Source organism: Struthio camelus, chromosome 1, assembly GCF_040807025.1.
Source record: "Struthio camelus isolate bStrCam1 chromosome 1, bStrCam1.hap1, whole genome shotgun sequence".
Classification (NCBI taxonomy): Eukaryota; Metazoa; Chordata; class Aves; order Struthioniformes; family Struthionidae; genus Struthio; species Struthio camelus.
The window spans coordinates 117,424,218-117,450,130 of NC_090942.1; the positions used below are offsets into that span (position 1 = coordinate 117,424,218).

Here is a 25,913-nt window from a genome sequence, read left to right on the forward strand (position 1 = left end):
TATCTTACAGAGATTTCTATCATATGGAGTTGTTCTGATTAAAACTGAAATACAGGAAGAATTCATTCAAATATGTATTGTAAGGGGAAACGCATTTAAAATTACTGACAGTGCTACGTTGTCCATCGACAAGGCAAAAATCAAAATGCTTAAAATGCAGTTATTTTAACAACCACAAAAGATTATAGGAAAAAAACCCCTTAGAAATGAAAGTCTTTTTTCCACTCCAAAATTTTCTTCTCTGGTCACTGCATCCCTATTCCCCCCTTCCCCCCCCCCCCCCCCCCAAAGCCAACAAAACAAAATAGCTAGGCTCACTTTTCTGCATAGTTATTTCTAATTTCATGCAGTCTTCCTGAATTAATAGTTCACAGAGAAACGTTGAAAACACATGTAACAGAAATTTTACAAAACGGTTAATCACCAATATTAATATTAGAAAGCAAACTAGCTAGTGCTACCTCCTGCTTTGAACCGACATTCCCAATTCTTCTGCAACAAATGCAAACAATGTCCTGCACAAATAATTTTTGTGTTATTTGCTACACAGTCAAATTTATTTAATGTTACTTTAAGGAAAAAAAAAAAACCCTATCAGCTTCCATGCAAATAAAAACATAGTGACCAGACTTTCTAGGAAGACAAACTTATGAAGAACATATGTAAAGAAAAAGGAAAGAGGAGGTGGAACCAAATCATAGAAGATAAAGCATAATAATGCTGCAGTGTAGGATATTTTGCTGTTTGGAACATCTTTTGTTGTAAAGGGCAAGTATACAAAGCGAGAAGATCAGTTTTCCAGCCCAAGCTAAATGCCTACGAGTTTACCTCTGACAACTTCTTCCACGGATTCTGTGGTTGTGGTGGTGGTGGTAGCAATACTGGTTGTTCTCTCAGTTGCCTCCTCGTATTCTTCCTCTGTCTCTTCTTCAATTTCATCTCCATCATCGTCATCATCATCAGCATCATCATCTTCCACAACTGTTAGCTCTTCATCTTCCTCTGGCTGCTCTTCTGCTACCTTATCATCACTAAATGAAGAAAGCAATAATGCTCTGTCAGCAACACAATGACTTCAAGGTGGCAAGTGAGAATATTTTATTCCGAAACACTGTAAGGACCAGAACCTGCTTCTCCATCTCCCTTCCCCCTTGTGGAGAACCAGGGACCCTGGGATGTCCCAGCAAAAGAGGAATAAATCAGAAATGCTGAAAGTCAACGTTAGCAAGGCTGGGAGAAAACTGACTACCAAGATGCCAGAAGAGAATTCCTCCTTTCATGTAGGGATGGAAAAGAGGATCCCCACCAGCAGTGCTGTATTTTGACAGCTGAGTAACACTCCAAATATGCTTGCTTCATGCTGCCATCAAAGAATCAGTTTTTATTCTGAAAGAAGCTCAGATTAGCTCAAAACACATAGCAGTTCACATGCACACAGAAGCAAGAAAATTCCTCAGGAGTTTCGCATGTGCGATACATTTTTCACAGGGACGCGCTGTGAACTTGCTTGCTTGCTGTTTACACAGGCCTGCTAAGCGTCACACCAAACACGCATCTGGAATTTTCTAAAGCGACTGCCGATTTCTTTGCTCTGTTGTTAAAATAACATTCAGTTTTCTGAACTGAAATGCCACTTTTAAAGAGAACCATGCACAGAGTGGTCTGTTTTGACAAAGTTTACTGAAAAAAGCAGCGTCCAAAACATAAGACTTCCAGCGTAAGACATTTTGGGGGTGGGGGGGAGAGCATTCATTCAAACAGACTGCTGTTAGTTCTTCTCATTTTTGTTGGTTTTATCTTTGGCACTCTGACACAAACAGCAGCCACACAGTCTTCTTTAAATCCCTTACATCTAGGGAAGGAAATGAGAAACCCGAGTTTTATTCTGTACGACAACCAGACCGACCAGAGGGTGATGGCTGCACGCTGCTGCTGCTGCTGAGGCTGCCACCTCAGTGCGTACCTGCACGCCTTGGCAAGCTCAGCACAGACGTGGTACTGGTACAACAGTCGTGCAGTGGAGCCATAAGGCCACTACAAAACACCTTTGGTATTACTAAGCTGTCACGTACAGAAAGTAAACACAAGCAGCCCTGTCCACATCAAACCCCCCCCCCCCCCCCAAACGATTGGGCTACATATTGTTATACATCATAATGCTTTAAATGACCATTCATGTAGCTGCCTAAACATCTTCAGACCATTAATCAGTCCTCGATGATGGAAGGAAATACTGCAATACGCTTTCATCTGGCAGCTTAATATGTCAAGAATTTTCTGGGATTACTCTTAACTCTGTACAATATAGAGGTTATAGATTAAAAAGCTTAAGACGGATCTACTGCTACTGTTGCTTTTGAAACGCTTCCTAACCCAGCATCTGGCTGTGTCAAGCTCTTGTTCTTGTTAATCTGATCTTCTGCTTGGGATTGACTGCTAATGAGCAAATGATCTCTCAGTATTCAAACAAGCGGTAGACTCTCTGTCACCATCACACACAAGAGGCTTCTCATCTTTTCCATGGCATGGTACGCTTGAACAGCCTTCTGCGTGAAGTTAACAACCTGCCTCCGTCACCTCATCTGGAAGACCAGGCTACCGCTTTAAGTACTTTTCGGCCTGTAACGTTTGATTGTATAATATATTGTCTACTACAAGTTTGAAAGCAAGCTCAGAGCAGAGAGGAGGACAATGTATGTGGTGGTATGGTTTTGAGATGATGTTAGGAAATAATAAAAATCTTGTATGCCATGTGCCTAAATCTACTGGGAAAAAGTTAAGTCTCCATATAAACAAGAACGAATCCGTACTCCCTCCCCCTCCCCCCCAAATATGTGGTCTCCAGAAGCAAACGAGAGACTTAAAGAAATAATTAAGTTTTCCACTGGGTGAAGCCTAGATAGGTTATAAATATATAAATGGGTGTGGTAATAACTCACTCACTGAAGGGCCTGGTTAAGGGAGGACCTGTTTCAATTTCCATACAAAAAAAGATTGAAAAAGGGGCAAAAATCCTCTTCACTGTATGATTTTCCTTTGGCATTCTAATTTCAATACCTCCAGAACTTTCTACTTCATTTTCAGTAACTCCTTTCTGAACAACAGATTTCTTCTGTTTTTGATTTTTTTTTAATCAAGTATTTCACCTTTTTTACATGCGTGAAATAAATGCTACAAGTATATTATCACGTTTCGACTGCAAGAGCAAAGTGGGTTTGTAAATCCCAGTATCTGTTGTCTGATCTCTGTGTTAAGGGGCTTCCAGTCTTCGGTATCTACAGACATTTAACCTACCCCTTCTGGGTATAAAACATCAGTTTCTGATCAAAAGCACTGCATACGATATGCCTTTCAACATTAAAGAGAGCTGTTCTCTGTCTTTCTCTCTTTCTCTATGCTAGACATATAGGAACAAACACAGCATGCTTTAAAAAAGTGCAATTATTTTTCCTCTTCCTTTCACATAAATCATTATTCTCAGACACTGGCAAGCTCAAAGTTAAGAAAAAAAAAAACAAAAACCAAAGCAAAACAACCCCCCTCCCCCGCAGAAAGCCTCAAAACAAACTAATGATACAAAGGAAAGTCAATTAGACATATGGAAAGCCACTTCAAAAATAATTTGTATGCATGCATCCAATATCCATCTGTTTTTAGCTACATAAAAGCAACTCTCAGCTAGGCGAGTCCACAGTACTCTGCTGGGAAATTCTTAGCATGAAGGCAACCTTTTTTTTTTGGTGGGGGGGGGGGGGAGGATGAAGGCAGCAGGATGGCAGAACACAATTCTCTTAAATCTATATTTCTTTTTTGATAAATTATTGCTGAGCTAGGATCACCCTCTAGAACAGTGAAAACCACAGACTGAATTTGTTTCAGTATCACCGGTGGAAGTAAATCATTTTTATTTCTATTTTTATTTATATGGATATTTTGTTCTAATAAACACAATTCTTCCAGGTACTGTTATCTGCAGTTGCAACTATAAGTGTTGAAATGCACAAGAAAGTGAAAAAAAGAAGCTGGAACTTGGAACAAATTATTCAGCAGCAATACAGTTTCCGGAAAGTGTGGTCTTTACCAGCGCATAAACAATCCGAGCTGTGTGTGACAATTCACGTTGTGATACTCTGTATGTAGCGGTTGGCTATGCCTGCCATGATAGCAGATCGTGCTTTACTCTCAACTAATTTCCCAGAAGTAAGTACATAATAAGGGTAACCCTCACCCACAATCCACTTTTGACCTGCTGCTTGCTAATGAACTAGACCTCTGAGCAGGCAAAAAAGCAGGACATTTTGGAAGTCTACAACAGCTACAGGATCACATTCCTGAGAGTATTCAACACAGCTTGCACAAAAGATGTCCTAGAATATTCTTTCTACTATTTTGATCACTCCTAGAAAAATCATTTTTCTGCTTGTAACGTATTCTGCAAGACTCAACCACTGGGGCAGTATTTCACAGGATTTATTTTATTGCAATTTAGAAGAAAAAGGAACAATTAAAACAGAAGCATTTCTGCCTTACATTTTGACACCTAAAGGGAACCATTTGCCATATACTTAGCAGAATTAAGGTGTCTGTAATTGGGCTTTAGAAGTTCATTCTCCTATTTAACAGTTTCTTTAAACTCTCATTGTATAGAAGTGCTTAACTACACCCAGGTTTCTAAAGGAACGCTCCAATCTCTCTACAAGTAATTATTCTCTCAGATGCCTTTTTTAATAATATCTTAAATACAAAGACAAGTCAGTCTGCTTCCCTATCGGTGCTATCTTCCGAAGAAAAGGGGAGGGGGAGAAGCGCTCTACACTCTCTTGGCAAGACTCTCCTTGAATGAATGTGAACACCACAGAGTACCTGGACTAGCGTTGGTCTTATGATTTAATCAAGCTCCACTGTACAGAACGCAGCATTACACAGAGAGAACTGCACAAATACACAACAGCCGGGGACGTATTTTAACAAGCTGTACCAGAACAGCAACAATTTTACAGTAGAAACCAGCACTATCCCACCGATTCATGCTCTCCCAAGATCCAACCACAGCAACCATGCTCAGCATGCAAGCACAGAAGATGACGATACCTTCTCAAAGGCCACAGGTACAAAATGAATGCGAACACTCAGAAGCCTGGGAGTTTCCTTTATTTAATATATGTAGCAGGTGCGCTTGCTTCCTGTTATTATTATAATTTACCTTCTTTGGTAAGCAAGTATGACTCAGTCTTGTATCTTTTGGAGCCATGATACCTAGACAGCTTTTCCTGTATATTTCCTTGATACCATCCCAGTCAGGGTTTTATTAGCACCACAGACTGCAGTGTCTCATTTACAAGAAATTCTTGACGCTTTGCCTTAGCTTACTGGTGCTGGTGACAGGATTTTTCAAAGGCTGCTCAAAAAAATTACTTGATACACTGACAAGTTCGTGTATTGGTAAAGCTATACTATCATCATCTGAATTTAATGATACAGCAGTAAACAATGGAGGTAAATCGTTAGGCTTGAATGCAGCCATGAAGAAATCTGCACTCCTCATACACTCAGCGTTAGAGTATCTCAACCTCCCGTCAGCGGAGACTTTTGGCAAACAGGGGCAGCAATTCCCATTACTAGTAGACACGCAGGCATCGTGGCTTTGAAGCTGTTGCCTCAACCTTCCCACATTAGGGATACTAAAATCCATTTCCCTATCATGGAAATAATGCCTCTCTCAAGCACCCAAGTAGTACAGTCAGTCATTAAGATCATCTACAGATCATCTACATGGCCTAAGTGTGGTCAGATAGGGTATTTGGAGTTCAGCAGTTTCAGCATTATTTCTGATACCACAGATACACTGGAGTTTCCGGCTGCCTTAAGAGGTAATCAGTTCCATTTGGAACACTTACTTAAATAAAGACATACCAACTACTGCAACTCTGATGAGCGTTATTTCTGTTGTAAAAAACACATCCCATACAACTCCACTACTGTGCACGTAATCACTTATTTATGAGCCATGTTTGAACTACAGATCTGCAATGCATATCTAGTAACTTTCTTTTCTTAATCCATCACTTTAGTAAGATCTGACATTAATATATTACTTATTCACTCCCCTCAGAATTGTACATCGTCCTGTTACTTCATGAAGACAGGACTGAAGGAAAGGTAAAAGAAAGCGAAGGAAACTGAACTATGCTACCTCTTGCTGTTCTAGAAATGAGAAAAAGTTAGTAGATGAAAGTTTCCTTTTAGTATTCTAATAAGCTGCAACAGGGACCAAGGCAGAATACGAATTAAAAGATCTGATGATTAGTTTTCTTTCTAATAGTGTTTCAGAACTCATGGGACTCCAGGATAAGCTCCATCCTGTTTAAGAAGAGGTTTCTGTCTGCAACTACTAACTTCAGCCAAAAAAAAATTTGAGAAAACTTTCAATTTAGGATATAAAATAACTAAGGACTAATTACTGGTTTTGGAAAGTGGCTCATGTTTGTCTGCAATAAACTCCAATCCATTCTGATAAACTATAATCTTGCCAATAACGACTTAAAAACATACATTCAAACACCGGGTGAAAAAAATGAAAAGGTGTTAAAGACAGATGTTTTAAAATTTGGAAAGATTAGCGTGCATTATGCTTTTGCAACTGTATTTTATTGCAAATAGATTCCATCTGGACTATGGATTTTACCAGTCACTGAGACTGAGCAAATAGCTGGCGGAAAGCTAATTCCAAGAGAGGAACTGCATCAGCAGTAGCAACAAGCAGTCTGCCTACAGAGAGCAAAGCCATATACATTTAATTACCTCAGCTGTCTAGAGCAATGTAGGAGAAGCAACTGCTGCATGTAACCTGGAGCCCGTACTCTTCTAGCCAGCCAGGCCAAGCTGATGGCAATTTAAGCATCACAACATCCTTTTGTGACATTGACTACTACTCCATTCCACTTCCAAGCATCTGGAGCCCCACGTTCACCAAGGCACAAACTAACACCTCTACAGCCTTAGGAAGCACTCGGCCTGCTATGGCTCCAGTAAATGAACTTTAGGAAACATGCAATGGGACTGGATTGCCAAGCAGTTAGCTCGGGTCTAACTTTGTTTGCATTGGAAGATTAATGATAGGCACAGATACCTTTATCTTGGTATATAGGGAAGCCCCAAAACACACAGTTATTTAAATGTGGAAGGGAAAACAGACAGATCCAATGCCAAATCTCTATAAGAGATTTAGTGTTAGTGCCTTAAAACAAAATGCAAATCAGAAACAAAGCAAATTACTGCAGTGTGACACATGCTTGGAATCGAAACAACAAGACAAGTACATTTCAGATGACCTAATTATCACGCTTTTGATTAAAAACAATTTAGCAGACTAACAGGCAAGAAACCAAATTCTCTCAACAAATCTGCACGTTAGAGGCCTATTATCCAAATTTTGCATCCTGGAAGAAGTTCTTCTGACTGAACAATGAGATTTCTAATGAACTAAGTCTGAGTGCACCACTGTACTCACTGTCCCTTTGAATGATATCGCTAATTAAACATATGAATCAACATAGTAACTACTTCAAACTAAAAACTAAGCCCACATACAGCATATGAGGATTCACATCACTGTACCTTCTATTATTTAACTTCTATTACTTAACTTCAGCTTTGGTATGCTAGCTGTTTTTAAGATAAAGTTGAGTACGTTAACTGTGTGAAACTCAACATCAGGATAGTAAATTTAAACAATAACTACAAATTTCATTGTGTGAGGAGTAGAAGGCAGGGAAGGAAAGAAGTCAAAGCCAAGTGAAAAGGGAAGATTTTAGCATTCACCTCGAAAGCCTAAGAGTAGGGAATTATGCCAAAAAGGTCTATTTTCCTGAACTGCTGGGGCAGGTAGAGGGAAGGAGAGGGGAAAGAAAGCACACTGTGTTGCGGTTGTGAGATTAGGCACAAAGCCAGGAAAGAAAAGGGCTATACCAGGCCCTAGTTCCATGCAAATTAACTTCAAATGGCTTACTAACATCAAGTCCAGAAAATTATGGTGATTTGCACAACTGAAAGCCTGACCCAGAAGGTACATTAGCAATAATGTTTCTGGTTTGTCTGTTAAGCTAAGTGACCACAAAAGCACAAACTTCTTAATTGCCACGGTTATTTCCGCTAGGGCTGGATTATACTATGTTAGCAAATTAGGAATCTCACAACAAGAGGAAACAATGTGATACTAGGGTATCTAAAAATACCTATTAAGATACAGTTAAACTTTTAAGACCTCAAACAAGCACCTTCCATTATAAAGCAAATCAGGACAAGCAATTCACATTGTCTAGTATCTTTCAGGTAGTCACTTGTTACTTCTAGTCCCCCTCCCCCCCCACACCTTTTCCCTTACTTAAGAAGTTGCAATCACATTTATGTCATGTTTCCCAATTAAAAAAAAAATGCTGTTTCTAGAAGTTTCACATAGGTTGATTCCGAGTTCTTAGCACATACTGAACAACTGAATTGTACTTCAGACTTTCTCACTCCTCTTCCTAAGGACAGCACGAAAAATATGCTTGATTTCATTAAGTTTGGTAGAAAACCTGAAAAGTTGCATTAAAAAACCTGCGATCCAATTTTCTGCCTTTGACAGATACTTACCTTTTTCACGTAACTGAACAAGAAAGCATATTTCACACCATATGGAATTTCTGCAGCTGACCTGCTTAAAAAGGTAGGTGTAAGAGTGGAACAATTGCAGAAGTGCATTTGCAGAAGGTACCTGACGACTCATATGCAAGAATACTTTTTTCAAAACTCACTTAGCTTAATCTCTCAAACAAAAACCTTTGCTGGTACTGCTGTCCTCACATTTTCCTTTTGAAGAAGGAATCAGTAAGAAGTATGTCATTTTTAGAGAAGGACAGCGCAATAAATATAAGCCATATTCTCGCTCAGCCTGATTTTTTATACTAAGAGAGAAGCTCCAAAAGTAAATATAACTGTGATCACACAAAATTCTTAAGGCTCACAGAGCCTGATAACCTTTAATAAGTATGAAATTCAAAATCCCGACATTAGAGGTGCATTAAGACCAAACGCAAAGGGAGATGGCAGAATGAAGGCTGTCTGTGCAGCCCTCTCTCAGCCATCCCGAGAACCAGCAGAAAAGTTTGGATCTATTACAGCACTCTTTCCACAAAACCTCTGTCTTCCTCAGAACAGGTTATTCCATGTCTCTGCGTCCAAGCTGTTATCTTACAGCTTCTCTGAGGTACACAGTGTGAACTCTGTGCCATATGAAGTACTTGCCCTTTTGTGGCATTTACCACCTTGGTACCCTCACACTATAACTAGAGGGTAAAACAGAATTAACTGTATTTTACAACTGGCAAATAAAAATAACCTGAAGCATGCAGTAATTCTGGATGTTCAGTTCCAGATGTTACAGAATGTTTTTCTAGTGAATGTGCCATTTTCTGCTTTCTGAATTTAGCTTCCACCAGGGGCAGCTGCAAAAGCCCAGAACTTCTGCAGACTGGATTCTCCTGACCTCCAATCTTGCAGCCAGAAAAGGAGTTTGTAGTAAGCTTCTCAATGTGGCCACAATATACCAAGCCTAACTTAAGACTTTCATGGCAGTAGCAAGCATAGGATCTAGCTCTCCAGATCAACATCTTACTATTTAACCTTTTCTTCTTCATCGAGATCACAACCTGACCATTGTTTGTCCGCAGCAGCAAATGAAGTAGAGAACCTATGTGAAAAAATAGTATGCTACTATCTAACTACAGCCAAAACATTTGCATTCAAGGAGATTAGAAAATTTTCTGTCAGGAAAAAAAAAAAAAGTGTATTTGCCATATCATCCATGCATTCAGCTATTACAAGTGTGTAGACTTTATTAGAAGGCAAAGAAAAACATGCTTCCTACACAGGATGCTTTACTACACTGTGCTTATAATGGCATAGCTACAGAAGTGTGGGAATTCTTAAATTTCCACAGACCACCCTAACACTAATCTCGTCTTTCTAGGATAGAACACAAAACAATTGTTACATACATCACTGAAAGGTAAAACAGAGCAGGAACTGCTGGAATAACTTTAGGGATGGATACTTGTCCACTGGCACACTGTAATGCTGGTGTGACAATAAGCCCTGAAAAATCGAGCTGTAAACTTTTCATTTCCAATTTTTTTCGTACGTTTTCCCTCCAACAGTTTGGCCATTTCAAGTGAGGACTTAAACATTTTTACTCGTAAATTTTTTGCCTATTACTTAAGGAGAACTCCGCAGGTGATGGCTCTGTTTTTTGAGGTAATAAAAACTCTTCTCCGCAAATCTACAATCTATTAAATGTGCAATTTTTATGCCTTTAATTGCTTGGAAAGGGCTCAACATTCACGTAAGTCTTATAGGTGACCTGCATAGGTAGCAAACTGCTTCCGTAAGGGGTCGTGAAAGCTTGGCTATTTCCTGCTCATCGCTTCCTCAGTTAGATTAATTCGTTCTACCCATAGCCTCGTCCATCACTTCAGTTAATGCTTTACACTCAAGGGGTGATTGGATTTGCCAACTCAGCACTGCTGTAATTACCTCTTAAAGCAGTATGCTGTTTCATCAGTTCCATTCTAACTTTGCTTGTCCTAAGAAAAAAATCCAACACCATCAGTCTTTCCAGAGTCATTAACGCTCCTGTATTTCTGTGCTTTCTGAATTCTATTTTAACAACCTCCATGTGAAAAGGGATAAAATAGCCATGAAAGAAAAGCTCTAAATGTTAAAAAATAGCCTGCATGAGAGAGAAACCCAATTAATGTAAAAATGTGAAATATGTTAATAGCAAGAGATATTTAAGATATACAGGAATATTATGCCTGCAATCGATGCTGGCTTAGTTAAAAATTACAAAGAAAAACAAATTAAATTTTACTATTAAAATACGTATAAAAACATAGAAGTTCAATGATAAGCTGTATCATTAATAAAATCTTTGTTAAAACAAGCGGTAACTTTCTTCAGACGTTTTAGAACAGGTATGGGCACATTTTTTCTTTTTGGTTCCTAATGGTTTTACTACAAGCATCAAGAAGATACGAAATTCCAACCAATTAGCTGAAGTATTACTTTGTAAAACCTGAACACCTTCATGCCATCTCCACCCAAGTGGATTCAGTTTATCTAAAACTCAGATCTAGTGATAGACAATTTTTATAGAGCAAAATACATCTATTTCAATAATTGGTGTTAATCTATACGCATGGTAAGCTTCAGAGTAAAAAAAAAAAAAAAAAAAAAAAAGAAATAAGCAACAAAACAGGTTTATACTCCATAGTATTCATTCTAGCACACCGACTCCCAATCAGGAAGCATTCATATTAGGAAAGCTGAATAGGATTGCCTCCGGCTGTATCCTCCCTGCTCCTGAGCTCCCCACAAAGCAGATCCTGAACTACTGCAAAAGACATACCACTACTGGCACAAATTTCCTTTTTCCTTATACTGTCAGGGATATAAACTGTCTACACCTCTGTCTGCACAGTATGGAAAAAGCGGAAAACTTCTTACTTCCCACCTCCAAGTCAAAAGCTCCAGTACAGCCCCTTCATCTAGCTTCAGGGCTAGTTCAGCTTTACTGGCTCAAGTGTTTGAGGTAAAGGGGGTTGGTTGGTGGTGAGGGTTTATTATTTATTTTTTTATTAAATGATTCATTTACGAGATTGTCATTGGGGGATTTCTCACTGACATTTTAGAAACTGATTTTCCAATTTAATAAAAAAAATTACTTCAAAGAAGTTTTATTGTTGTTTAACATGAGTAATAGGATGGCTTAAACCTTGTTGCCTCAAACATAGATGAGCGTTCTTCAGAGACAAAACATGATTTTTTTTCTCCCTCCTCTAGTGACTGTTTCCAATGAAGTATTTAGGCTCAGGACCTTCCTTTTTCTTGATCAATGACACTTTTTTAAGCTTTAGAATAGCAAAACCTTCAAAAGGACTGCATATATCCTATTTCTGCCTTCTTAAGGCTAATCTTTTGGGCTCAGAGCGGGCCTTCCAATGTTGTGAGACCATGTCAGCAGGAACTGGGCATGATAGGAGAAAGGAGGAGAAGGAAAGAAAGAAAGAAAGGAAAGACAAGAAAGAAAATGTCCCAGCATACTAAATACAAGTATCAGTATATAGGTAGAGATGAAAGGATTTTGGAAGTAGAATCTCAAAAAGGCCTGGCCTCCCTGGTCAGAAAGCCACCGTATTTCTCGATTTTCAGACAACCTTCAGGGCTCATCCTCCAGCACACAGCCCTTCCCAATCTCATGATGACTCTACGTTTCCACATGGTAACAGCACTAGTTTAATGCAAGTATCAGAATGCTGTCCTCCTGCATAGATATATTTAAACAAGGACTACAGCCACTGACAGGAAACATGCTATGCAATTCAAGTTCATTGAAGTTCTCTGAGGAAGTGACACAGAAACTTCCCTTTGAAACAGGAGGAAGCAACCCATATCAACAACACTGCTTTTTATAGTTTTGTCAAGTACTTTTTCCTCCATGTTTGAGCTGTGTTTGTTTCTGTCAGCTTTAGTTCAAATGTCAAAGAGATTGAAGTACTGGTTGGATTTGTAGATGAGGAAGATCAAGGAAAAAGTAACTGAAATGCTCTAATCTTCTTGATCAACAAATACGCAACGGGTAGAAATATGCTGTGGTCAAACAGTCACCTAAAGCCTGTTTTTTGCGTTGTATTTCTGAACACTTTTTTGGGGGGGGAGGAAGAGATAAGCTGGAGGAAAAAAATGGTGAAAGGCATAAAAGAAGATCTAAAAGGGAGAAATGGGAAAATAGGTTTTCACGCTGTGGAAAGACTTGTAGATAAACTGCTTGAATATAAAGAGCAGCAATGAACTGCCACGCTTTGTAGTGGCCATGTCTTTTAACGACATTCACAACCTTGGGCTAAAACATCAATAGCTCCACGCCTCTTGCCTGTATTAGGTCGTCCACTGCTGTTACGCAGAGAATCAAACAAGCTGTCAGAGTTATACTTACAAAAGAGAAGGGAATTTTCCACATGGAAAAATGACCAAAATCCAAAAAATTTGACTTCTAAAATTCTTATAAACACATTGTATGCTCACCACCTTTTACCTACTAACTTTACTTTCTTTGTGTTACTATTTAGACTTAAGAAGTTTTCATCAATACTTGCCACAGGCAGACATCCAAATTGCCTCTCTATTTAGCCTGCCTAGTTTATGTCAAGGCAGTAGGCTAACATACCATGAGGACTTAGCGTGTCATTACATTGAGTCACGGCACTATATGATTGGCCAATTTAAATACACAGTGTGACACCCTGATTTAATGACAACACTCTAGGGAATTTTGATTATAACTAATTTGATGCTGAGGTTAACCTCTAGACACTTACAAAGGGAATAAATTAGGTAAAACAAACGTGTATTGACATCTTTGTACCCCTTAAGTTATAGACAAAGACATAAAAAGAGCTAGACATTGAAAGGAAAAGAAAAGGATGGTTTCTCATCTCAAGTGAGAGAAGCTTTATAAAGCAATTACTCAAAAAAGCCGCTCTGTCAGGACCTGTGATTCCCCATCCCCCAAATGCTAAAACAAAACTGTTAACTAGAAGCACAGGGTCTCACCTGGAAGCAATTCAATATACTAGGCACATAGTACTATGCTGCTTTCACCCTTAGGAAAAAATATCAGAAAATTTAAAAGCCTTTCATTATATTTTTAGATTACATTTGGAGAAGGCAACTAAGAAGAACTTTCCAAGGTGTCTACCACTAACACAAAAATAATCTTTATAGAGCTAAAAGGATGAGTAGCACTGTAACTATTTCTTCTGCCACATTTGAGAGATGAGCACTCCTCCTTAAGCTCAGGCTGGTACAGGGTTGCAGAACCACAGTAAAACATGCTCACTGCATTATATAGCAAAAACTCTTAATTTAGCCTTATTTCACAGGTGCCAAATTTTCAGAACGAAATCAGTGGCCCGCACCATTCTGAATTACTTACTGTAGAGAAGAGGCACATAAGAGAAAAACGTATGCAGACAAAGAAAACCTGGAAATTTTCACCTTGGCCATTACTTCTAAAGAGGTTCAGCCTTGGATATCAGGAACACCAAAGCCTCTCACTTAAGTGCCCAGGCACAGGCAGGGAGCCACAAAGCTGTGTTGACTCTCAAGGGCAGTCAGAGCTTTTAGGTTATTTGACTAAATTGCAGCTGGAAACAGGGAGCTCTGCAGCTGTACGGAAAGCCAGCAGGTACATCTGGCTGCCCCTCAGGCAGTCTTCAAAGTAATTTTTAATTAAAGGTGTGGATAACTGCAAAGAATACTGCAGCTGAAAACGCTCGTGACCTCTGAGAATTACAGGCTACTTCAGGACAAGCATGACATGAAAATTCAAGAGCGTGGGTGGATCCTGCCTCTTGACCTCATTAACCAAAAGAGGATATGCCACATCCTTCAGAGAAATATACCCTTCCTCCTTTCCCCAAGTACTTCCAATAATAAGCAACGCCGTGAGGCAACTTGCTTCCTTTTACGCCCAGGCCTATTAGGCGGTCAGAGTCCCAGCAAGAACAAGGACAGTCTGTGACAAAACTGCAGCACAAAATGCCTCGCCACACCCTCTGATGGCACCAGTACACACCGTTGGAGAGAAGATGCAATCTGCTGCTTAGCTTTGCTTTCTGCGGGGCATAAAACAAAAACAAAAAACCCTCTAAACCCACAAGAAAAACACAACGCTCCAGAGACAGCTGCTGAGAGCAAAAATACAAGACTGTCCAAAAAAGGGCGTGTACAAAATGAATGACTGAAATGGGGATTCCTCTAAGCATTCAAAATCATAAGAGCAAGTATATTCAAATCTACATCTGAACAGTTTGAGCTACAAAGTTATTTTAAAATCTGTCATCTACATTTATTGGCTTCTGTTCTGTTGCTAAAGTAATTTTGAGAAAGGAGGATATAATCCTTTGCTTTTCAGGTTGCTGCCTCTATCTCAAATACATCATCTTCACTTTGACGTAGGCTTCTTAAAGCAGTCAAAAGTATTTTATTCGATTGCATTTCCAGAGTTTACGTCACCAGGACCTTAATGAAGCAGAGCTGTCCTCTTTTGCTCTTGCCAAGAGGAAGGAAGCTGTTAAAATTAGATTCCCCTCACACCACCATGGCTGGCTGTTATCACACAGCTGAGGCTTTGGCTACCATTTTTCTAATGCCATACCAGCCCCCCTCCACCTCACACACTAGGGTATGCCTGAAAAAGAGTCAGGATGCCACCACTCATTGACTGAATTTTTTCACTAAGAGTTTCTGTTATCAACATTTTCAGTTATTGTTTTACAGAAATGGGGTGTGACGTAGCCAGCCTTTACCCAAGAAAGGTACTGACCAGGGGCAGCCTGACTTCTGGCTGGAAATGGGAAAAGGAGGGAATCAACATAACTGCAGCAATAGATAGGCTAAGGAATTCCAGACATAAACCCATGATAAAGTAACAGCATAAAGTACTTCTCTGAAAGGACCAGCCAGTATCTTCTAATTTTGCTGTCTTTCTACAGACAACATTGTTTGGCAGGACTTGTAGCAGTAGCCAGAAAAGCAACCCGCAAGCCAAACACAGGCATTTCCTAGAATGACTAAATGCCCTGCCTTTGAAATCCACACCAAAAGTCTGTTTATTTACAGTGTAAGCTATGCGTTAAAAGCTGTCACTGGAAGACAGTGAAAAATCGTGTTCATGTGATCTGACTAAAGTAAAAGCTATAATGATTCATGAGTGAGGAATATACTTTTCCATGAATACTTTATCCAGCTGATCTACCCCCTCCCTGCCAAAAGAGGGGCTTTATCAAAAATCCAAAGTTTTTGACACAGGATTTTGCTTCAGATAGTTCAAAGCTACTGAAAAGCAGGGTGAGCGTTAATGAATGTAAGAACTACCACCACTTTCTGTTCCTTTCATAGTGTGTCACACTAATGTGACTCTTTGGAAGGCTTCAAGATGAAACACACATTATAAGTGCAAGATTTTCCGTTTATGGCGAAAAAATGTAGACTTAAGTAAACACTTCCAACAGAACTGCTTTAATAGCATAAAAGTATTAGGAAAATATTACCATACTTTTCACTTCCGTTCTACTCTTTCCTCCCTCACAACCAGCTTAGGACTAAGACATATATATATTTATATACATACAAATGTACAATCATACATGCACAGATACATGTGTGTATATATGTAGAGATATATATATATACACACACCAACATACACACCAAATTTGAACTACCACCTACTGTTGCATAAGCAGTTGATACTCTTTTTTTTTTTTTTTAATATTATAAAGTTTCAGGAGTATTTCTGGCTCCAGTACACGTTTTAAATACTGCTGGGAAGCTGAAGAGGCAGCAAGAGATAGGAGTGAGTCCCTGTGAAAGAATTACAAATTGCTCGGCTCTTCATCTGCCCTTGAAGTACAAGCGCCCCACAAAAGGATCCCTTCACACTTTTTGTATGCACTTCTATGGAAGGAAAAAACTCCCATCAGTATTTGCTTGGAACTTCAGAAATTCATTCAAATGCAATTCCAGCTCCTACTCCTAGCAGATACATTTCTGAAGTCATTCTTGAACTGATCTCTTTGGATACGTAGCTGTAGCTAGCGGTGTCCCCCAGGGGTCAGTCCTGGGTCCAGTCTTGTCCAACGTATTCCTCCATGACCTGGAGGAAGGGACAGAGTGCACCCTCAGCAAGTTTGCTGATGATACTAAGCTGGGAGGAGAGGCTGACACACCAGAAGGCTGTGCTGCCATTCAGGGGGACCTGGACAGCCTGGAGAGCTGGGCGGAGAGGAACCTCCTGAAGTTCAACAAAGGCAAGTGCGGGGTCCTGCACCTAGGGAGAAATAATCCCCTGCCCCAGTACAGGCTGGGGGTTGACCTGCCGGAAAGCAGCTCTGCCGAGAAGGACCTGGGAGTGCTGGTGGACAAGTTCAACATGAGCCAGCAGTGTGCCCTTGTGGCCAAGAAGGCCAATGGGATCCTGGGCTGCATTAGGCAGAGTGTTGCCAGCAGGTCGAGGGAGGTGATCCTGCCCCTCTCCTCAGCCCTGGGGAGGCCTCACCTGGAGGGTGATGATCAGGGGACTGGAGCACCTCTCCTCTGAGGAAAGACTGCAAGAGCTGGGCCTGTTCAGCCTGGAGAAGAGAAGACTGAGAGGCGATCTCATCAACGTGTATAAGTATCTGAAGGGGGAGTGTCAAGAGGATGAGGCCAGCCTCTTCTCCGTGGTGCCCAGCAACAGGACAAGAGGCAACGGGCAGAAACTGAACCACAGGAAGTTCCACCTGAACCTGAGGACAAACTTCTTCACTGTGAGGGTGACAGAGCACTGGCACAGGTTGCCCAGAGAGGTAGTGGAGTCTCCTTCCCTGGAGATATTCAAAACCCGCCTGGATGTGATCCTGGGCAATAAGCTCTAGACGGCCCTGCTTGAGCAGGGAGGTTGGACTAGATGATCTCCAGAGGTCCCTTCCAACCTAAACGATTCTGGGATTCTGTGATTCTGTGATATTAAACTGCTTTACGAGGAACAAAACAGACGAGAACAGTAAATCACACATTCAGTGACAAACAGGAAAGAATTCAGAAATACATGTGATATCTGACTTATAAACAAAATTTAACTACTCCATATACACTATTATGAAGCCCTTTTACTTAAAATATTTTAGAAGTCTCTGAGTGGATATATGAAAAAGAAATACTGCAAAAGAAAAAAAGTAAATTTGTCTCTATTAGTACAAAGTCTGCACTCATGCACTTCTTATTCTTAGAGAACTTTTTTTCTCAAACCTAAACTAAATATAAAGAGTGACTCTGCAACAGTCCATAGACTGGCTTACAAATCTCACTGAAGAGAGTTACAAATTGCTGTACTTAGACAACTGTTGGAAGTACAAGTCAGGAAAAAAAGTCTAAAAATATCAAGGTGAAAGATGCAATATCACTTGATGCAGGTTTCTTCCATCAAACAGCCCAAGTCATTCAGTGATCCACTTAGAGAGAACTGGGAATTACAACCGAATATCTTTATTTTAGTTTATTTAATTCATTCAATTATTCATATAAAACTCTTCCCTACAACACTTTCTAATGCTTTGTCAAGAGAGATTTAGATGCCCATTGTGAAACGCCTTCTAACTTTTCATGGTCTTAATGTCATCTTGTTGCATGAAACTACAGCAATTCAGTCTCTGCCCTTATCTCTACACTGTTCCAAGAACTTGTTCCCATGTTGGTTGCTAATAAAGCCTAAAATTACACATTTCGGAACTACTAACTTTTCCACATTATTCACTTCATTTGCTCCCTAATCATTTCCATGGTTCATTTCTAATCTGCCCAAGTTTTGGATTTTGTATGTTATTTGCAAAAAAAAATGCAGTATCATCATCTAAGAAGCAGAAACGCTGCATTCTCTAACCTTTTTAGCACAGTATGAAGTGATGAAAGTCTACAGAGCACATACAGAATTTGAATTTAGATCTTAGTTTTATGAAGAAAGTTATCTTAAAATAGTGGTTTGAATTGAGTTGCTAGGACATAAAACTCTCACAACTCCCACTAATGCATTCAAGAAATGAGTATGAAAAGGCCTTGATGGTGCTGGACCGCTTTGCTGTAAAACAGTCATAAGCTAGGCTTGGCTTAAAATTAGCCCGCATACCTAAGGGCCACTGAAGAGTAACGTATAAGTAAGCTGTTTTCTGACCTACTGCTGTCTTGCAAAGGAAACCTCCATACTCTATCGTAACTGTAGCACAAGTATATTAAGGAAACTTATCGTCAATAGCTAGACATTAACTGATTTTCTTTAACATCACATTTCAAGTCACATTTAGAAATTGTTAGTTGAAAAATATTCTTACAGTAATACGGGTACACAGCTAGTGCCTATTAGAAACAAAGACATCTCAAAACCTCCAACAGTCATCTTGTCTAAATACCTGCTGCAGGGCCCCTAAACTGCACAGAAAGCATCTCAGAGAACAGTGTTTGTCCTTTAGTTGCCAAAAAATTATGTACTTTAGCAATTTTGTTGTAAATACAGAAAGGGGATATACTTTAATTCTCACTGAAAAAAGGTTAAGCATATAAAGTGCAGTAAGTATAGCAACAATAAGTTTTAATATAAAAGGATAAAAAAAAGTCAGAACACTGGAGCTTTCAACTACTGTAACTATTTAAACCAGGAAGTTCACTTATCAGGAGGAGTCATTCTTCAACACTGTAGTTTTTCAGATAGTTTTTTTAGCATCTTTAAGAAGCTGAAGGGAGAAAAGCCCCTCTTACCTTCCATCTGCATAGTCTGCATCCGCACCTCCCCACCAGACATCTGAATCATCATCTTCAGCATCAGCTGAATCAAGATTGTCACTTTCCTCTGCTAACGGGCAGCAAACAAACTCCACGCCGCGAAACTTGTCAATTCCACAGGGCAGCAGCATACCGTAGTCATGCAGATTCATACTCTTCTCACTACAGGACTATAGAAAAGAAACAGAAAATGGTAACAATATTATCATGGAGGAAGCTGGACCTCAAGACCTCACAGCCCTCAAGAAAACGTAAGAGGCTGTGTACAGCCATAGGAAGTTGGTGTTGCATGTGATCCCTGTTTTTTTTTTGTTTGTTTGTTTTTTTTTTTTACTAACTAAATGCCATTTAGAGAGGTCCAAATGTTCATTCACTACTTGCACTGTACGTAGCTCCCCACCTGTACATAGGTCCTTGCACTTTATGTAGGTCCCTATATGACCATTGCAGGCAATAAGCTCTTCCTTCCTGCCCTTTAGTCTTTTCCTATAGAGAAGGACTTGCCTCCTCTCATGTACGTGACAACTCTCCATTCCCTTGTCTAAAATCCTCACAGGGTCTGCCTCATAAAACAGAAAACTCCGAGGCAGAATGATTATTTGCTCTACTGAGGTATTAATGCTATTGAAGATTTCACTGTAAGAGAGATTTACATGTAAAACATCTGACATACTGAGGTCTAACATCTGTGCCAGTACAATGCCTTCTAGCTTTGTTTGCATAGTCATCAGACATGCGTAACTAAGAGGTAGCACAAATACCTTAAAGATGCAGTGATGAAGGTCAGGTGAAAAAAGGAAATAGTTCAATGGTGTGCAGAGATGTTGCTCTAGGCTACGCCATTTCAAGTTTGCAACTACTTAAAATGAACTAGAATTTGCTGGCATGCAAGACTAGTGTCATAAACAGTTATTTTTCATTTGAGGGGCAACTGCACAATTCAAGCAGAAATTGAAAATATAAAAATACTGGTAAGCAAATTTCTACTTCGAATCCAGAAGGTGAGACAATATACAAATTAAGAGGTTCCAAACAAAATGACAACCAGAAATCTTCTTGAAGCTCATCTCAGTTTTTACTGTTACAGTCTCTCTCTACAAGGATGAAATCGTCCACAATACATTAGTAATTGTAACATTAGATTTATTTCTGTTTTCAATAAAGTATTGATGAACTGTAAAAATTCTGTGTTTGACTGCAAGCTGTCCTTGTCTACTCTTATGTCTCATTAGCCCTCTTTCTTCTGTACTGAATTTCACATACTGCATCCTTTGAGGCACATTTATCTCTGTGGAGCACTTGGCATACTAGCAAACATAATAATGATAATGAAAAAGGCAAAGCCCAGGCATTATCAATGAACAGTTCCAGACCAGGCTTAAACGGAAAGCTAGAGGAAGTAGAAAACAAGGGTGTATGGGTATGTAATGACTGATGTAAAACAGGGATCGGAAAGTTCAAAGGTCAGCATTAAATATCCAGTAATGAAATGTGATGGGCTCAGAAGAGGAATTCCTATTTCTTTCCTTATTAAGCATTAACAAAACTCTATTTACTTAAATATATATAACTACTGCTTCATCCATTTTATTTTCTCCCATGTCACTGCTGAACTCGAGCTCATCTGCACAATAGTGATACAGCTCTAAGAAAGGAAGACAGAAAACGTTAAGACAGATTAACGTACCTCTTTAGCAACCGTATGCCAGTGCAGGTGAGTTTCACACACATCCATCCTTTCCTGGTGAAGGAACTTGCACTTATCTGGTACCAGAAGGGCATCACTCACAAACTCACCCACTGAAAGAAAGCGATACAAAAATGTTAATTTTGCTTCCAGTATCTCACCCTTTTAAACCTTTAGCTATGTCTAGGCCAACTCTCATGAGTGAGTGACAGAGGACAGTTTCTGCACGGTACTTCCATTACTATGTTGTTCAGGCTTTGAAAGTAGTTCCTGTCTTTTTTCAGAGTAAGATTATGAGAACTTCAGTCTAGTCTAGTCTAGATAACTTTTATGCACCTAGTATGAAATGTGTAGGACCCATTGAAGAAGATCTGTGTGCTGCAACATTAAGTCAGGAGTTGTAGTGACGCCGTTTAGTCCTAGTGAGTAGTTTTAGTCCTAGTGAGAACAATAGTAAGAAAGGAAAATAGCAACACAAGACTAGACTAAGTTGGTTGTGCATCTTTACATATTTCTAACTGCTTGAGTATCCCAACACAGCACTGGTTTTAATTTCCAATGTCAAGTCCCTGGGATTGCAACATGCAATTCAACTTCAAAATTACTTTTTCTTCAGAGCTGCATCCTCTTCAAAGTCTCTTGCGTTGGTGACTCCAACTGTACGTTTGTTGTCTGCCCAGGTACTTCAATGATAAAATATGACTGCACACAAATTTGTCTTGATGAGCTTCTAAATCACTAAACTCCCTCAAATAACCCAAGTGTAACTATTTGTTTTTCAATAGCTGTTCACTCATTTTTGCAGTGAAGGTCTGAACAAAACCAGGTTGCTTTGGTTTGTAGATTTCTGACAGTTCTGCAGAAAACAACCTTGACAGGTAATCCTGGGCAGAGATTGTGTAAGATACCATGGAAAATAAATCCTGTGCCTACAATTCATTTAGCTGAAAACTGACAATTTTCTGCTTTCTTTTAAAGTTAAGTTCCCTGTTCCTAACTCAAACACATGTACTTCAACAGCAACATTTAAGCTGCTGTATTCATTGTTTGCATTTAAGTTATAAATGCCACTGGAACACAGATCACATCAAGCAAGTCAAAGTCGTATTCTACAAATCCATTTTTTTCCTAACATCAACAACCTCTTATGATTCCAAATTCTCCGTTACATTTATACTGGACTTCTTCACATCATCATATCCTGCTGTATCACAACAGGGTAGCAGTTTACGTTTTTCAAAGACAGTTTTGCCAGAGATTAAAACACCACATTTTACTATTAAATAATTTTACTTCAGTCAAGCACGTCCTATTCTCTCAAAAATATTCTTGAAACAACAGGAGACTGCGCTGTATGACCAGAAGTTCGATTCAGACATACATTTCTTTGTGCAGAGAAAAGTAAGAGCATTAAGACTCAACCGCTATTAAAAGAATTAAGATTATAGCCAAGGCATCTGATCACACAGTCTTTTAAATCTTCTCTAGGAAGAAAAAGGCTCAGCAAGTGAGCACACTTTTAAGATGACTGCTCTACCAGTCTGGAGACAGACACGATATCAAGGCAAAATAATTCAAAACAAAAAAACTATACACTCTGTGAGATGCGTGGTTCTGATCAGCAGGTTTTCCATCCACTGCATAAAATAGATTGGACAGGGGGAACCATCCAACGTAGCAAAGAAGAGAGCAAAGATAAGATGATGAAAGTAATAAAACAGAATCTGTTACAAAGCCAAACTTTGGCTAGCTAGCAGTTAGGATCCTAATTAAAAAAAAAAAAATCTAATTATGTTCAGAGTACCTCTTTGAATCAAAGCTTGTGCTAAATTTTGAATGAGAACGCACCACAAATGCTGAAACGCTATGACTAAGCACAGTAAAGAATTTTATAAGACTTAATTTTTAGTGCCAGCAATGAGAACAAGGCCTTGCTAAAATGATTTTATAGCTTCAAGTATTTCAGTCTTATGCATTTGAAAACTTCTAGGGGAACACGTCTTTTTCCGATGGCTTCACATAGATTATATCAAGCAATAGCATATGCTATTTACTAGAGCAAACACTGAATTCACAGATTTCTTCAATTTCAAATTTAAATTTAATTGGAGTTACAAAAGCAGCAGTGTTTAGGAAGTATGTACAATTCCATGAAAAAAAATACGTGATTCGTAGTTTTTACCTACACTTTTACTGACGAAGGACTACCAGTATTAAAGCCAGTATCCAGTAGGGTAGCAAATACCATCCTATAACATTTCCTTCTTCAAGTACTTCTAAAAATTTAGAGTAAATAAGGTTTAGCACAGAAGCTCCCTTGTAGTCACTAGCAAAAGGAAAAGTTGTTAAAGAGTTTACATACAATTATGTGCTTTGCTGCACCATGAACCTTGTAAGTTTTGAAGGGTAGGAAGCATCTCTCTTGACGCCATCTGAAAAACAGGGTTTTAACCTCCTTCCAGACTATCTGCACAGAGGTACGGACTAACAGCGGTGCACTGCCATACGCCTAGCTCACTCGCAGTCCAGGCAACCACCGGGGACTTCTCTGCTGCTCAACACCCTGCAGAATCATCAGGCCGAGAATTGCTGTTTGCTTTGGCAGCACTAAAACTGTTAAATAAAATAAAGTGGTTATGTCATGGGCGGCTTGGGGCCCGGCTGCTGGACTAACCAGCAGATCTTGTCACTTCAGTCCTATCAGAAAAACAATCAACACATTGACTGATACGAAGGAAGGCCTTTTCATCAAATCCAGCATGAGCCAACAGAAAGGCAACGTGATGCTGATAAAACACTAGTTCTCTGTTCCAACTGCTTTTCTGACGAGCAACAGACTTAACTCCTGCTTATAGAACTTCTCCAAAAGAAACAGCCTGTAAGAAAACGGTCCCCACTCCACCACTCTATCTGTAACTTTTGGGACAGATTTCAATAAAGTATCCATACCATGGCAGATGGACAGCAACGCAGACCCAAACCTGAATGGTGGAAGCAGAATCGACAACAAAACCCGTTATGCCACCTCTGGAGCATGAGGTTACAACAACCACAGCTATGCAGGCTTTTGGAGACTCTGCTAAAACCAACAGGGACTCAATTAACACCTTCTGTATGACTGCTTTTTTCCTCACAAAGTTCCAACAAATTGTTTTCCATAGCTATATCAAGTTTTATATTATTTTTGAGAAAAGTCAGCCACTGTATTTTAAGTATCTAAAAATAGGGCCGCTCAATGATCCTCCAAAACGCGTTTCCATAGCATAAAAGAAACTTCCAAACAAAAACAAAACAAATCCTGCTCCAAAGAAGTCCTTGCATATTTCAGTATTCTCGTTTTAGACAGAATTTGAAAAAGTAAAGATAGCATACCTACTAAGAAGTGTTTTGCTATTGTTTTGTTACGTAACATACATAGCAACAAATTCACCCAATGCGACACCTCTCAAGTACGCTATCTTTACCATCTGCAACATTTCTCACGTTATCAGGGAACAAAAAATAACAGCTTCTGATGAGCAGAGCTCTTGAATAGATTCCAAACTAGCAGTTCTGGCTGTACTATACCTTGCTGTCCAGATGCTGTTAAAGCAATTTTGAAAAATCACGACAGCTAATGCAATTTTCACAAACATTGTAATGTTTGGGAAACATTACACTGTCATGGCACACAACACACGACCATACTGCAGACCCAAGAACAAAAGCAAAACAAAACCCGCTGTAATGAATTCACTGACCACAAACATCTATATAAGTACATATAATATATAAAATCTAGGGTCTCTTGGTATAGCACATGTTCTACTGTGATTTTTTTGAAAGTCCACATACCTCACATAAAATTTTGGAGTCAAAGGACTAAAATTCTTTAAGCTCAGACCATTATAGAATATCTGTCCAAATGAAACAATGAACTAAAAACAATAAGACTGTAAGTAATCATTAAGATGAAATAAGTAAGAGAAGGTAGGAAATGGAAAATAGCCAGATCATTTCAGCTAAAATGGGTGCATCTTACATTTCTTTTATTGGTAGGGAGGGTCCACCAAGTACACAATGCGTTTATGTCCTCACTTTCATAAAATTCTCTTACACAACTGTGTAAAACAAGGGTTATTCTCAAATCTTCCTCCAACTCTTCGATTATAGACATCAACAGAATTTCTGCTCACCTTGCTACTTTTTTGCCTGACGATATTTTCTAATAAAATTTACTTTCTTTTCAGACAGAGTGTAAACATTGAGATTTCACACATCAGTATCAGATGCATTTGTTTACATGCAAAATGATTGAAATATGCATCATGACATTCTCCGTCATCTTTACAGATAAACTGTAAAAACATTCTTTAAAAGTCTGTAGCATTTCAATAGTTCATTGAAGCATTCAGACCCTTTACTTCTCTATTCCTTCTTTTGCTTCTCTTCTCCATCTTCCGGGAAAATCTTTCTGGAAGTAAAGATGCCTCTCATGTCCCTCTCTTGCTCATTAATGCCATATAACAGAACTGTGCCAACGCCTGTTCCTGATGCCGGTGTTATGGTTTATGCCAGGTGTGGTGACTCTTCCTTCTACTCTACCTCTCTAAAACACCCACAAAAATAGAAAACACCTCCTCAGGACTTTTATCAGTATGACTAGCAGCAAAGGTCACCCAAAGAAGGTTATCTAAATGTTTTCACAGAATCCCAGAATCGTTTAGGTTGGAAGGGACCTCTGGAGATCATCTCGTCCAACCTCCTTGCTCAAGCAGGGACCTCTAGAGCATATTGCCCAGGATCACATCCAGACGGGTTTTGAATATCTCCA

General features: G+C 39.3%; 1 protein-coding gene across 4 annotated transcripts in view; it reads right to left on the reverse strand.

The window, feature by feature from the left end:
* The window catches only part of APP (amyloid beta precursor protein), a 231,062-nt gene that overhangs the window by 101,083 nt on the left and 104,066 nt on the right, over nt 1-25,913 (reverse strand). For all 4 annotated transcript variants that reach the window (XM_068911547.1, XM_068911542.1, XM_068911533.1 and 1 more), the window contains exons 4-6: nt 21,101-21,213; nt 19,390-19,583; nt 829-1,031 (exon numbers count right to left, since the gene is read on the reverse strand). In XM_068911547.1, the coding sequence (XP_068767648.1) occupies nt 829-1,031; nt 19,390-19,583; nt 21,101-21,213 (510 nt within the window). The remainder of the gene's footprint in view (nt 1-828; nt 1,032-19,389; nt 19,584-21,100; nt 21,214-25,913) is intronic.